Source organism: Apis mellifera, linkage group LG1, assembly GCF_003254395.2.
Source record: "Apis mellifera strain DH4 linkage group LG1, Amel_HAv3.1, whole genome shotgun sequence".
NCBI classification, from domain to species: domain Eukaryota; kingdom Metazoa; phylum Arthropoda; class Insecta; order Hymenoptera; family Apidae; genus Apis; species Apis mellifera.
In genome coordinates, this window is record NC_037638.1 from 7,988,188 (window position 1) to 8,003,929 (window position 15,742).

At 35.3% G+C, this 15,742-nt stretch overlaps 2 protein-coding genes across 3 annotated transcripts in view; one reads left to right on the forward strand and one right to left on the reverse strand.

Annotated features, from left to right (window-relative positions):
• LOC726729 (helix-loop-helix protein 11) overlaps window positions 1-15,742 on the forward strand; it is a 166,157-nt gene that overhangs the window by 6,627 nt on the left and 143,788 nt on the right. The window contains exon 2 of the mRNA XM_001122450.5: window positions 8,456-8,780. Within this exon, the coding sequence (XP_001122450.1) occupies window positions 8,456-8,780 (325 nt within the window). The remainder of the gene's footprint in view (window positions 1-8,455; window positions 8,781-15,742) is intronic.
• Window positions 4,554-5,695, reverse strand: LOC102656747. Of its 2 annotated transcripts, none has more exons than XM_006565305.3 (2): window positions 5,023-5,695; window positions 4,554-4,867 (listed from the first exon to the last, which is right to left on the reverse strand). In XM_006565305.3, exons 1-2 carry the CDS (start codon window positions 5,345-5,347, stop codon window positions 4,827-4,829), a joined length of 366 nt encoding a protein of 121 aa, XP_006565368.1. In that variant the 5' UTR covers window positions 5,348-5,695; the 3' UTR covers window positions 4,554-4,826. The 2 variants fall into 2 exon arrangements, with proteins under 2 accessions (XP_006565368.1, XP_026302032.1); XM_026446247.1 differs by having other exon boundaries at window positions 4,954-5,695.

The following is a 15,742-nucleotide window of genomic DNA, read 5'->3' on the forward strand; positions in this document are numbered from 1 at the left end:
GTCTGTACAATCTTGAAACGCCTTCCAGTTCTGGAGCTTGCCAGCAGACAACAATGGTTTCTCTGTTGACCTCTTACGCTCCACATACCCACTGTGCACCGCAAATTCATATTACATGCACATGTGTATGTGAGTATTACTCATGGATAAAGTCAAAGGGACCAACCTCAGACGGGAATAATGCCTCTGTCTGACGCTTTTCCTTCTTTCTTCTCTCTCTCTCTCTCTCTCTCTCTCGTATCTAATGATGTAGTTTGATAATCTCATCTTCGAGTAAAAAAAAAAAAAAATCAATTTTGTATATCTATATATAATAATTTCTTTTTATTTATGAATAATTTTATTGTGTTTCTATCCAATTCCAGTAAAATGACATAGCTGAGTACAAAAAAAGGTTTGTAAAAAGATTATAAAAACGATCATAAAACTACCAAATTTTTTCAAAGTCGATACCACCTCGGTACCATTCAAACATTCAGAGATTAGCTTTCAAGTTCATTTCCGTGTATTCAGCTGACCCATTGATCCTTTGCAAAAAAGATATTTATCCCTATAGATCGCAACTACCTGAATTTTTAACTATAGAATATGAAACGAACATTCAGTTGCTTCTTTATTCGTTGATCTTCAATGATATCTTCAATGGTACAAAATTCTTCAAAAGGAAGATTTAAACGGATCGTAATGCGTTCATTTCTCTAAAATTTATTACGGAGAAAAATATTATTTAACTTTTCTTATCCTTTAGAATCCTTTAGAATAGTTTCTGAATTTCAATAAATTTTTCATTTCACTTTTTTCGTTCGATTCAATCCTCTTCAATCCTCTTCGAATTTCGACGAATGAATGAAAAAATTTAATTTTTGCAATAAAAATTTATATTTATTTGAAAAAACACATTTCAAATCCGATATTATTTAAATTGAAAAAACAAAATAGAATATATAACGTAATATATAAAGTATAAAATATTCTTTTTTATGAAGTGATATGAAAATATCTATCAGTAATTGATAGTTGCAATCAAAATTAAACAGTTGATCGACTTGCATAGTTTCACGCATCAAGGCACTTACATTCCAATCGTCATTAATATAAATTATCATTGTTTTTGTGGCAAGTGTTACACTAGTTAATTAACGGTTTGATGTATATACATTTAAAGAAGAGTATCGATATTCTAATTAATTCGTCCGAATAATTTATATCATTTTTGAATGTTGTTTAAACATTTTTGATTCCGCATAAAAATCAACTACACATACATATGTATAGTTTTATTTTGATTAAAAGAAAAAAGTTATTGTGGAAAGTTTGATCAGAATTCTAGAATCTGTTTTGTTATATTTAACCATTATTTTATTATTTATCTTAATAATTTCTTTCAAATGTATTTATTTCTGTTTAAGAAGAATTTTTTCTACATAATTATATAATATATTTATTGATGATTATGAAAAATTTTGTCAACACAATTATGTTTTCCTCTTTTTTTTATTTTTTTATTTCTTCGTTGAAATAAATATTTTTCATTTTGCGAATACAATCCATTTTTTTTAACAAATTTAAATATAATAGATGAAAAACTATCACAAATACAATCGAATACAAATTTGTCGAGCTCACGTTTTATTTCTGACTAGTGCTATCTACGGATAATGTTGCGTCATATTACGAAATAATACAAGTATAATTAAATAATCTTCGTTTGTATTAGTCACAAATACCTGACTGTATCCGTATATACGTTGTACCAAATTGCAATTTATCATACATTTATTGCATGTTGACTTGCATAAAGTGTCGTGCCAATCAATATAACATTTAGTTATTCAATACTTTATTTTTAACAACTTTGATAAATGTAGTTTACTATTTTATTATTATTATTATTCATACATTTAAAAGAATTTTTAACTCAAACCAGTAAACTCTTTAATTTATTTTAAAACGTGTACTGGGTGTAAATTAGATGGCATCATTTTAAAACAAATATTTTTGCAAATATTCATTTGAAAAAAAAAACAGATCTTGTATTAAGAAATAATAATTTCAAACTTTCTACAAAATCAATTGCATATATTTTCTATTTATCATAATAAATTAAACAAGATATTTATTCTTATCACATTATCAAACTAAAATATATTTGCATTTATAGAATTTTAATCCAACTTCCTTAAGGATCTCATATGAGATTGATAATATAATATTATTAAAAATATTTACAATAATATTTTCAATATACTTTTACTGTGATATTTTTAATCTGTTTTCTAAGACCGCACACAGATCAATATCTATAAATATTGAAAATATTATATCATGTCAATATACATGGGTGTTGGTATATTCATAGGACTTTAGACAGTTCTATCTTCGTCGTATTACTGTTGTTTCCGTCTCGCTTCATCTAATGGAAAAAAACTTAAATTGTTTATAACTTAATAAATAAGCTTCAATCGACATTTTTACATATCATCGTTTGTGTTTGTCTTGACTTCTAAAATCGATTCTCCAAAGGGTATCTTACGAATATATTAATATCATAATATATTGTGTCATACATTTACACATCAATATATATTCAATTTCAATTTCACAGCATATATAATGTGCGAATTTCTTTATAGCTTTGTCATTTGCAAAATAAAAAAAAAGAAGTTTGTTTAACCATCGATATATTTCACCGATGAAAATTGTCCTCCTGTTTCTCCTCCCCAAATAAAAGATTAAATGATAAAAATAGAAAATCGATTTGAATCGGTACACATTTCGCGGGTATAGACAGCGATACGACGCTGCAAAGACTCGATATAAACGAAGAAGAGGAGTAGGAAGATGAGAAGAAGAGACTCATGCAGACTCAACGTGGCGCCCGTTGGCCTGTGCCTTACGTCACACAGCTAAATATATGCCTGGCCGTTCCCAATCTCATTCCCATTCTCGTTCTTCATTTCATCCCGTGTGAGCTAATACGACAGCGGGCATCCTTACTCTGGCAAAGACATTCGCGAAATTGGCCCCCATTTTTTCCCCTCTTGTTTTGTTCCTCGCACTTCTGTAACCCGATCTCTTTTCCATCTTCTCGTTTATGTAACGATATCTTCTAATTTGAGATTTTATACGTAATTATCATTTTTTATCTTCATTGATAAATTAAATTCGAAAACATTTGGAAAGGAATAATAAAGTGATATTGAAAGATAATGTATATATAATATGCAAATAAATAGTTGGATTAGAATGATTCAGAAGATTGCAATTATAAAAATGTTTGTATAATTTTATTATTAAATATTTCTTACGTAATGTTGTAATTAACAAATATTCAAATTGAAAAGTTCATTTCGAATTTAATATAATTGTAGTTAAAATTTAATTAAATGCAAATAATTAATCGTTGAAATTTAAGAACAAAACGCGGGCTTAATTAAGACTTACGATTACTGAGATATTAAAAGAAAGAAATCTAGAATAAAGAGAAGTCATGGCTTATACCAGTCCATTTCGGGGTTTGTTCTTGATCCTGTTAACATCTGTCGTCGACAGCTCCGTTTCCAGAAAAATTCTCGTATAACAGCTGCTGCTGGCAGCAATCTTTACGCTTATTTGCTCCTATTTTTTCCTCTGAAACCACTTTGCTCAAATATCTTCCTAACTAACTTATAATTGAAGCAATCGAATACAAAATGATTAATCTTTGAATTGAATTCACATTAACGCATTATGAAACTTATATAATTCATTTCATTTTCAAATATATTTTAAAAAGAAATGCATTTATTTTAATTCATATCTAAATATCAAAATTCGAATATTATATCATATCATTTATTTAATATTTCTATTATATGTTTTCTCTTTAAAATTTATTCATGTCTTCAATTTTGTATATTTTCAAGTATTATTCATATCATTGTATTAAATTTTATCTTATTACGAGACGAAAAAAAAATTGAAGACAGTTTAATCGACGGTGTAAGAGAAATAAAATAAAAGGAGAAAAAAAAAAAAAAGAAGATAGGTCTCCGCAGTGCGTCTGATAGGCTTCGTTCAGAGGGAGGTTGGGAGACAGGGAGGTTTCCGAGGTTGGGTAGTTGGCTAGGGTGTCCAAACCCCACGTAAACGAACAGACGCACATAAATGCGCAGATAGTAGGTAGAGGCACCTATACAAGTCTGTTTCACGACCATTCGAAGAACGTCGTGCAGTTCCCCTGTTCTACCTAAACTTAGCCTTGGATATGTATACCGGGTGATTTAAAAAAAATTCAAAATTTTATTATTTTTATCCTTTTATTTTACGTTTGATCGAAGAAATATATTTTTTCTTTTATTTTTTTTTCTTTTATTTATCTTTTCTTATTTTATATATTTTTTTTTATGAGTTTAATTATATATTTTATCTCTAGATTTATTTCAACATTGCATGATATACGCATAAAAAATTCTTTATTCAATTTTTTCCTCTTTTTTTTCTTTTACAAAAAACTTGTATGGATAAGGAAAAAAAAAAAGATAAGAAAAAAATATTATGATTTTATTTATGGTAATAGGATAGTTGTTGACACATACTCAAAGTAAAAAGAGAATTATATAATGTTGAAAATAAATAAAATGTTGTAGAAACGTAAACATAATATTAACGGATAGAGAACGGATTATGTATTAAAATTTGCACGACGTAAAATATTTTTAATTATAAAATCGTACATGTAAGAGTAATCTCGATCGCGTATCAAAATCCATTCTTAGCACTCGAAATACCAAAATTAATCGCGCAAGATCAGCGTACGCGTATATCGACAAACAAATGGCGTAACATCAGATCGTTGCATCCAGCAATCGTGGAACAGAGATAGATCCTAAAATAACCAAAGTACTCTATGAACCGTATTCAAAGCGATGAATGAAACGGCCAAGATTCTCAAACGGTACGAATTTACTCAACTTTTCAATGAACCTTGACCTTTTCCGTTATACGACAGAACGTTTGCGCGTCGCGTATACACGTATATACCTAAATATCTCCACTCCGGGGAATTACTCGATCGGGCATGGAATCTGAAGTGAAACGGAAGCGTGTAATCTTCTCGGCGCGTGTTTCGACTACGTGTTTCATTTATACCCGACAAGGCGATCAGGTTGGAAGGCTCGAAGGAACGCCAACGCCATCGTAGACGCCGTCGCGTAACCACGGCACTTTTTCTCTCTGGTTTTTTTATAGAGCTCGACAAGACGTCCTTTCCGGTCGTTTTCCTAGTTGCTCGCAGCTGATAGGCAGCCAGAGATAGCGAGGCTCGTGCGAAGGCACCGGTAACAACCAGCTGAGTGGCGCCAGCCATCAGCTGTTGGTGACTCACGCGAGCCGACCGAGAGCGGCGCGTCGCCGACACACAACCGCACAATCCGCATGTCTCTCTCTCTCTCTCTCTCTCGCGGCTCTCTCACCAACACACAGCCGCGCGTGCGCGAGAGCACCTAGCACCGACACACACGCGGAACGCGGACGTGGCACCAGATTCGAACATCCGTGTGCGCGTATATAGGCGCAATTCCGCGGCGTATTTAGCTGTGTTTTTTCGCGCGCGCACTCGCGCGCCCGCGTCTGCACGTATGCCGCGTGAAAACATTCGCACGCCTCCGTGCCTATGTTCTTCTCGTTTCGAACGATCAACGGGAGACTGGACGTATCTTTGATCATGTATTTCTTTTATCTTTACGCGATATTATATATATATATATATATATATATATTAATGATAGTCGAATTTGATTTTTCTACGTATTTTTTTAACGTTACGTATTTATACATATACACATACGTTGAAAATATTGAATTATTAATTCGAAGTTTTCAAAATATTAGCTCAATAATGATAATATAGTAATATTAGTCAATACGTGTATAATCTCTTATATAATAATTGCAAAACAAATTCTATCGAAATTTTTGAAATTCAATCCCATGATTTCTCACGCAAATTTTCTGCTGACATTCTTCTGACCGATCCACCATCCGCTCTACGCGAATAATCTTTCGAAAAAAGTCATTCAATTTCAACGTCGCCACTATTATCTGATACGATAACGTTTGTTCAACGAACATATATGGTACGATAAACTCGAGTTTCATAGAAAATATATCGTCAACTTGAAATCGGAGTAGCGACGTAATCTTGTTAACTTACAAAAAAAAAAAAAGAACGTCATAGATTATTTTCAGGTAGATCGTACAAGAGCGACAAACGATTCCTTCGTTCAGGGACCGACATTCTTTTCGGATGACGATAGCGACGATGGTGTTCTAAGCTTTAAGCAGCGTGGGCGATGCGGGTCTGAAATTTTCGTATCTATTAGCAACGGCTCGTTAACCGGATGAATCTTCTTTTGAAAGAACAATACACGTACATATGTACATGTGTGTATATATATACATATATATATATATATATATATGTAGATCTACGATGAAAAGGAAGGTAGCCACCTACTTAGTCGACCTACTTCTACGGGACTGATCCGAGAGAACTCAGCGGGTATCCGACGAACGAGCTGACGTCACAGCAGCCAACCATCCAGCCAGTAAGCCGTCGGCGTACCAGCTGATCTAATGTAACCACTCGATGGGAGAGTACCATGTGGAATTCCGCAGCATGGACCACGTGTTATTATTCCATATCCTGTAGGAAGTCCAATGACTTCATCAGGCGTTGATCAATAATAGCACTCGTTCATATATTCTCTCGAGCTTTACGATTCATACGCATATAAAACATTTTTTTCCATTTGTAGATTATTCTTATGCAATTCTTACATCTCGTGTAATTTATATATTCTTCAATTATTTTCGTTTCAATTATTCCGTGACAATTGTACCAATGATGTAAATGAGATATACCGAGTATCGAGATAAGATCGTGTTCTGATTTTACGAATCTTTTTTTATTTTTATAAAATTATCGTTTCGTTACGTTATGCGTATGGTATGTGCACCCACACAGTTTTCTTTATATTACACGTATATACATATGGATATATTCCACTTCTATTATCGGCACGCGCTGAACGAATGTTTCAGAGAGCAGGGCACAAGGTCACGGTCTTTCCCTGCTGACTCATCTCACATCCGCCATTCCAATCTTTTCCCTCTTTTCTCTTTCTCTCTATCGTCTCCGCCACGTCTCCGTGTAATTTTACCAGATGTTTCCTAGCGGAGGCTGCATCGCTTATTTCACTCGTCCTTCTTTTCCACCGTTCTTCTGCCACCGTTTCTTCAGAGAAACTGGCCATCTCCTTCGTTTACTATACGGCAATGGTACATCGTTTCGTTCAATTGTTATTTTTTCCCCGAATGTGTATCTCCCTTTCATTAATAATTCATGAATTTGATAAACGAAATCAAAGACATTTATTTATATCTCTTCTCATTTCAAACTTTTGTAAGAATAGAGTTGGATAAACGGAACTCTTCTAACAATTATTCCTTGTCACACTTAAGTAAATGAAAAAGATTATAATTTATTATATAAATGCAAATTATGTTTATTTTTATGCAGATATAAAAAAATTCTCAGCCAACATTGTCTCGGATATCTACAATCTCGTTTAATTATTTTTCTTGTACACCTATTGTTGGAAAAACATTGAAAAAAAAAAAGAATATTTTAATCTCGGCAAATCATTGCGAAACATGAAACGTTGACATTGAAACACACGCACACACACGCACACACGTGTGTGTATAGAAATTTTCGTAACACGTAGGCTTGTAAAAAGAATTTAAAAAAGAAAGAGATTGTGCAAGGAGACATAGGAGGAATAATTTTACGTGGCGTGGCATTGCGTGCAGGCTTAGCAGAACCTTTGAAACTGTAACCACAGAGCGACAATGACGTCTCGCTTCATTGACCGCGAATTTAACTGTCGATAAATCCGTGGCTTCTATGTAGTTGAAACAACGTGATACAAACTGGTAGACGCTTTCAATTTTCTTAAAAGCCCTTGGATCCAGACAGACAGCCGTTTTTTCTTTCTTTTTTTTTCTTTTTTTTTTTTTTTTTTTTATATATATATTTCCGTCTGCGCGTCGGTTTCTGCGCGGTGTATCTCACTTTGGTATCTACTTGGTAAATCAAATATTCAGAGCCACCACAAAACTCGGCGAAACGTCATATGGGGCGCATACAGAGAAAGATGTACACGCCGGTGTCGGTGTCAGCGTCCTCTTTGATTTTCTATCTCTTTGGTTGCCACGCCAAAACGTTTTTTTTTTTTTTTTTTTTCGACAGAGAGAGATTGCAACCGACGCTTGTTGCGCGCCATCAAACGAACGTGTTCATTACAATAGTTCGCATAGAATGACAGATTTTCCAGCCAACCTGTCGTTACCCTTTATCCCCGTATTATGTATATCAATTTCTACATATATTATATAATTAATATTTTTGCAGAAGCATCGGAACAGTGGAGGAGGGCTCGGTGGCCACGAGCGTGACGATCGCCGAGGTCGTTGATTCGCAAGAGCAACAGCAACAGCAATCGAAGAGCAACGGCGCAGTATCTCGCCGTGTTGCTGGTCAAAACGTTGCGTTGAGCAACGGAAATAGTACCAGCAACGTCGGCCGTGTGACACCGCGAAGCCACATGGAGCAGGAGAAGCGTATGCGGCGAGAAATCGCCAACAGCAATGAACGACGTCGGATGCAGAGTATTAACGCCGGTTTCCAATCGCTGAGGACGTTGCTGCCGCACCACGAGGGCGAGAAACTTTCTAAGGTAAGTGGTCGGCATTGTGTTCCCTCCCGATGTTCGATAACCTACGATTGTTCGGGGATCATCCTTGTACAAAGTTCATCATCATCTCGTTTGAAATTTGATTTGACGAATTTATGAGAAATATTTTCGCATGAGAAGCAAACGATTCCTATAAACTTTGAAATGTTCGATCAAAATCGAAATTGTCTGAACAGAATAAAAGTTAATTTAGGATATTTTTCATTCAGAAGAGTTGGAGAAGAGTGTATGATTGATTTAGTTTATGATCGGTGTAGGTTTTTCCAAACGAACGCATACATATATCATCATCATCTTTCAGTAGTTTTAGAAGCTTTTACCATCAAACGCGATCTGTTACGCTTCCTCCAATAAGTTACCTGTGCTGGAGGAAGAATTTAATCTTCGGCTTATATACATATCATCTCTTTTTGGCTTACCTCATCAAGATAACCGATTGATTCTTTGAATTCGTAATGATTATTGAATGTTTTGATCCCAATCCCTTTTTAGATAGTACTATTATAAATATATATAACATAGAATGAATTCAAAGAGTTAATTTCTCGAAAATGTAGTCATATTAGCCATCATTTGCACGTACAAAAAGGAAGAAGTTGATATTTATAAATAATTTTCTTCCTTTAATTTTTCTTTACTTTTGTTTTATGTTTTGTTTTTTTTTTCTTTTTCGTGTGAAAATTAATCATTCACAACTAACTTCCAATATAACATTTTTTCTTCCCCCCCTTATTAGAACGACTAATCCGATTGAATGCAAAATGTGCAATGCGTATAAAAAATTATTCTTATGCTGTACTTTTTGCACGTGATTAAGATTGATAATGAGCATACTACATACTGCACGAGTGATGTACGGTTTTTAAATAATACTACTATGCAACACTTCATTCATCCGATACATTCTTTCATTCGTCATTCTGAATGGTACGTGTTTGATGAGACAATGAGACGACGGAAAAAATTGTTTGTTCAATTTTTAACAATTTAATTTATTCATTCGATGCTATTGCACTCGGATCAAAAATACTTAATAATCAATAATAAAGATAAAATCATCACTGTTAATAACCAATAACGAATGAGAAATGAATAATTGATTTAGAATGAAGTTAAAACTCGATTTAGTCGATTTTGTATATGCAATATTTTTTTTTTTTTTCAGTAAGTATCTCAAGTATTTTTTTTTTCTCTCTAAAAATTATAATTCAGAAAGTATACGTACATACTTATATTTAAATCGATTATTTAAAACAGTTGTTGGGAAACTCACGTTCGTATCGTATTTTCAAGGAAACTCAAGGAAAAAAACATAGGTATAGTTTTATTGCATATATTCGAGCAATAAACGATCTCATTAGGTACCGTTAAGGCGAGAATAATTTATTTTATGGGCGTAATGTTTCGCCGCGTACGGTCACGTTAGTTGGCTGACGATGTGTCCTTAACAGGATGTCGCTCCTACTAAGGTTAACACGTGGACCGGAAACGGTAACCTGTTTCTCTTTGGTAAGGTGAATTCGCCAATAAAGCCCAATCGTTTTCGCGTGAATGTACTAGAATATTACGCAATGCCGACAACGACGGGTTAGACGACGGCTGCGGCGGTGGCGGCGGCGGCGGCGGCGGCTTTTACGAATTGTCGCGCGGCGTTGTCCGACTAATTTTAGCATGTGAAAGTCGTCGGCCGATCCCACGCCGTTAAACTAGACCCGCTCGATCCGCCTCGTATGCCTAGTCATGTCGGTGCTTTAATCGTTTGTCTCGCCCATAGTCCACACCGTGTGACACTGACCGCTTTAGTTTGCCCTTATAAGGTTGCTTCTCTATGACGTTGCAAATATCAGCTGACGCCTGTTATCGTTTAATTGGAAGATACACGATGAACTCTCTACTGGAGGCTCTTGCTCCTCTCCCTCCGTACATTCGCCTCTCTCTCTATCTCTCTTCTTTCCCTTTCGATTTAAACTTATTGGTATTATACGCAATGCATGTTACAGAAGATTTGTTTCGTTTATTTTAATTATCGCGATGAATATATATATATGTTTTTTTTTTTATATTTATTTAAGCAAAGCTTGTGATTTATGCATCTCGTTTTAAAAATTTAAATTTTTTTGTTCTCAACTTTTTTAAACTTACGACGGTTTTATCTTTTAGAAAAAGATTTTTTCGTTTTTGTACATTATTGTAATTTACTTTGATAAATTTTTAAGCGCCGGGACCGATAATTCTTTCCATCCAGCCGCATATGGTTCGTCACCTGATATTTTGGACAGATAATATAGAAACATATGTTACATGGATGACGCTTGATTGAGTTAATATCGTTCAAAGAAATAGTTTGATATCGAGTCGAAATTGAAGAATTTTAAATCGTATGGAAAATATTTTTCAAATAATTATCAACTAATTTGTTCGTATCTATTTATATATTCAAAAATCTAAAAATAATTAATATTTTAAGCTTCGTTGACGTAATTGTAAAAATGTACATTTCATGTATGCATAGATAAAAACAATTATCAATTTATTAGTGGAAAAGATACATGTATTCAAATCATTGTATCTTTTTAGTATCGTTAAAATATTTACATTTGCTTCATCTTGTGACGGGATTTGTCGAAACAATCCAACATTTGTATAAATTTTCCGTTTCTGAAAGCAATTTACCCGTTCGTTACGATATTTCAATGCAACGCGTGTATAATACTCGTATGCGGAAAATCAGCTGTTAATTCACAGCAGTAGTTACGAGTCATGCGGCACTCCGGGGTTCTTGTCCCGACTGACATACATGCGCATTGTGCGCTTACTTTTAACGCATATTGCGCCTCTAATTTATTTCTAATAATTGAAAATCGTAGAAATTTTCGCGCGCCCCAATTATGATCGCGTTTCTCGATACAATTAATTCTCTGCATTTCTTCTTTCTTTCTTTCTTTCTTTCTTTTTTTTTTTTTGATTTCTCTTTTAAATTTACACGATAAAATTGATCTTCCTTAAGCTTTTGACTCAAGTTGTGTACAAAATTCTCGTTTAAAATGAAAACTAACGGATAAATGTTCGATCGAGAACTTTCATATGCAGTTTCCCTTCAGTCTCTCGTGATATATATATATTATACGTATACGTATACGCTTAGCTTCCTTTTCTCTGTGAGTGTACACGTACTTTCGCAATGCGATATTTCGCGAACCAGTCCTCGGGCCACATGGTTCAATTCCCACGCATTTCTCTTAAGGAGATCGCTCTGTTCCTTTTGTTCTTTCACTCTTTCCTTTCCTTTTCGCCTCTGCTCTTCCTCCCTCCACCAAGTACTTCACCCTTTTTGTCCTTTTCCTTGTATCTGGCCTCGCTTCCTTCGCTCCACCGATCCTCCTCCTCCTCCCCTTCTTCTTTCTCTTTCTCCCGATACGATGAGACGAAGGCCAAGCTCGGTCAACGAATTTTGGCGAAGCCCTGGCCCACTAACAATCGCATCGCGTCTCACGTGTGTATACGCCCGCGAGCCTCGGTTCCCTTTCGCTACGTGGCGAATATTAACGAGACCGGTGTCCAAATACGAACTCATCCCAGTTTCCTTTTTTACCGGCCGAAACTTTTTGCTCGTTACACGCGGCAGCGTCGAAAAGTACCCCGGAGAACGTTTTCTTGTTAATCGGTGGTCCACACGCATCGTGCAAAAGTTTGCAGACGCGTTTTCAAAAATAAATAAATAACGATAGGGGAGGGAAAAGGAAGGGTGGTACGAGATATATAGGCGTAATGCATCCCGGTGCCACGTATACGTACGATCTCGAGTAGTGTCGCGCCTTTTGTAGCGACAGGAACAGCACCACTTTGGTAAAGAAATAAAAAGAAGGAGCGCAAATGAGCACAGACGCCTCGACCCATTTTCATTTAGCGCTCGCCAGACAAAAATAAAAATAAACCGCTCTTCTCTCTTTCTGTTCACGAGGCTTTTAACGAAACTTGGATCGTGCTTACCGCGGTTGTATTGCGCGTGTATTTGTGCCGGGGTTGTTTCGCACGCATAATCATGGCCTTTATGCCACGCGAGATCGATATCGGATGCGTAATACAGCCTTCGAACGTGTTTTCATTGAAACAGTCTGATTAATGGTAATGACAACCCGTTTTCTACTGTCACCATTTGTTTATGCTTGACAAACTTGCGAACGAGGAGAAAAATTACGTACGGATATTTAAATATCGTAGAAATTTTTTCTTTAAGGAGAAATATAGCAGACGCTCAGAGAGTCAAAGTTGAGATGAAATATGACGAATAAACAACCGGTTGACGGTTGTATTCATTTTCATGAATTTTTTAACACCGTTTCGAGATTGCCGTTCCATCCTTTCAGATCTGCTTCGAGTCTTCTTTCCTTCGCTCTTTCTCTCAGCTACAAGAAATACAAATTTACTTTACCCATCTTCCTTTTATTCTGCTACTTCCCTATTTTAAACTCCTTCGACTTTTTCGTTTCCCTTTATATCTTGTTTCATTCTCGCTTCCTCTTTTTATTCGTTTTCCACGCATTTTTCTTTCCTTCTTTCCATTTTTTTTTTTATTAAATTTATTCCTCGTATTTTTTTAACTCTCATTTGCTTTTATTATGAATTTCAAATTTCAAGGAGATGGCAAGATGTAAACACAAGTGGAATGCCGAATTATGCGAATTTCGGTTGTTCAATTATCGAATATATATTTAAACTGGCATATCTGAAAGTGTTTATATTCTCGAAAGCGCAATATCTGAAATCGATTGATTTATTTTTCTTTAATAAATTCGCTTATTCAAAATAAGAATTTGTCGAATATTTTTATTATTCGGAAAAAGAATGGGATTCAATTAAATAATATCCAATATAATATATATTAATTAAATAAGAAAGAAATCGCAGCTTCTCCGTTTTAAAAAAAAAAAAAGAGAGAGAGAGAAAGAGAAATGAAAAGGAAAATTTGTTGAAAACGAGCAAGTTTTGTTCGTTTCCCTTAGCTCTTTCTCCTTACATCTTGATCATACATATATATATATATATATATATACGTATGCGTGTTCGGTTGGGAGAGGAAAGAACGGCGGGAACCCAGACGTCACGTGCTTCACCCGTCGGCAAAGCCTTCTCCTCCTTCTCCAGCTTCTTTCGTGCCAATAGTAGTAGTACTACCGCGAAACACAGAGGAGAGTGCAATAAGTGCCTTTGCGTCGTTGCCAACGTCGCGTATCCCAACCTTTTTTCAACCTCACTCATTTCTCGCGCCGTACTTTTCCTCCTCCATTCTACACACCGTGAATGTTAAGACTTTTAACCGTCCACGTCTGAGAAAGAAACGCGTATATATAAGTAAGTACGAGCGTACTCGCGCGTTCCTCGACTTGGTTAGCCGGTTTTGCAACAGCGATTCATTCGGTTCACGAGTCATCCTTTCGTTGAAAATCTATCCTCCGTGTCGAATGGCACGGTTCGTTCCATGCTCTACGGGGTGTTTCGAAAGAATACGAAACGAAAGGAGAGAAATAAACATTTTACGATAAAAATTAATTTATGCAAAAACTTATATTTTACAGTTCTCTACAGTTTTATATTTTCAGCAGTAACGGTGTAATGGCTAAATGGTAAAAAAAAAAAAAAAAAAGAAAAAAAAAATTAATATAATACATCGTTTTTTGCAACGAATTTTTATTCTTTCCCATTCAAATCGAATAAAAAAAATATTCGAAAGCGGACCATCTCTCCGAAAGAAATCTACTAAACGTCTCTTAATTTTTTTTTTTTTTTTCGAATCGTGAACAGAAATTTATGATCCCTTTTTCGAGGAAATTCGGGAAAACGTGGCGAGCGTTTCAACACGTTGGAGGAAAAAAACTTGTTTGTATAGCAATTGGTCGGTCGCGTAAGCTGGGCCCGGGCGAACACGAGCTGAAATGTATGGGCCCAAGAGCATCTGGGTCACTTTTTCTTCGCTCCTCGGCCCCCCTCTTTCCATCGGCTCGAACCCTGTTCGTCCCTTTGTCTCGAGCTTCCCTACGGTCCCTCTTTCTGGTTAAGCCGACCGACAAAGGTCTTGGCTTCGGTATATACCTGCCGCGTCGCGTCGATACAGCCGTTGCTTTCTACAAGGTGTCCCGAGCAGACAGAAGAGAAAGTTGCACAAGATCTTGGACGGGGACCGCAATACCGCGAGCTTTGCCGATTATTTTCTTTCATCTTAAATTGAATTTTGTTTTGCAGTTTCTAATTACGCGCCGTATAAGCGGCTCGGGCGCGGATTATTATTATTATTATTATTATTATTATTGTTATTATTATTATCATTATTATTATTTTTTCTATTCTGCCCAACTATAGAGAAAAGTAGTAATACTATCTAGTAAAGAACAGTATTCTTGGCACAATCGCATAAACTTTGACATCTTCGTTTTTACGTTTAATTGATTTTATGACCTTGTTGTATGGACGGCCAATACTACGCGTATATAATATTGTCGATGTTTACATAACGCGTGAAATGTAGAGAAAGCTGAATTGGTTGAAATTCGAATCGGTCCGAAATGTGTTTATTATCATTCGGGAATCGGCCGATTATTTTATCACACGATCGGAAAACAATTTGTTGGATTATCGTCGTTATTCATCATCGTGCCCACCCACCGTAAATTTTATTCCTTATTAGAAGACACGAATCTTGCAAAAAATCCTCGATTATTGACAATCATCGAGTTCAATTTAAATTTTAAAATTTAGAAAAAGATTTCATCGAAAGATCTCGTACGAAGCAAAATTTTCGAAAATTATTTTTCATTCAATTGATCAAGATACATGTATCGAGAAAAATTGCTCCAAATCAGTTTTGAATAATCATCAAAATTGATTCGAAACTTGCAAGAATTTCCCCCTCCCCTCAAATTCGTTTGCCCGTTTATATTAAATCAAAT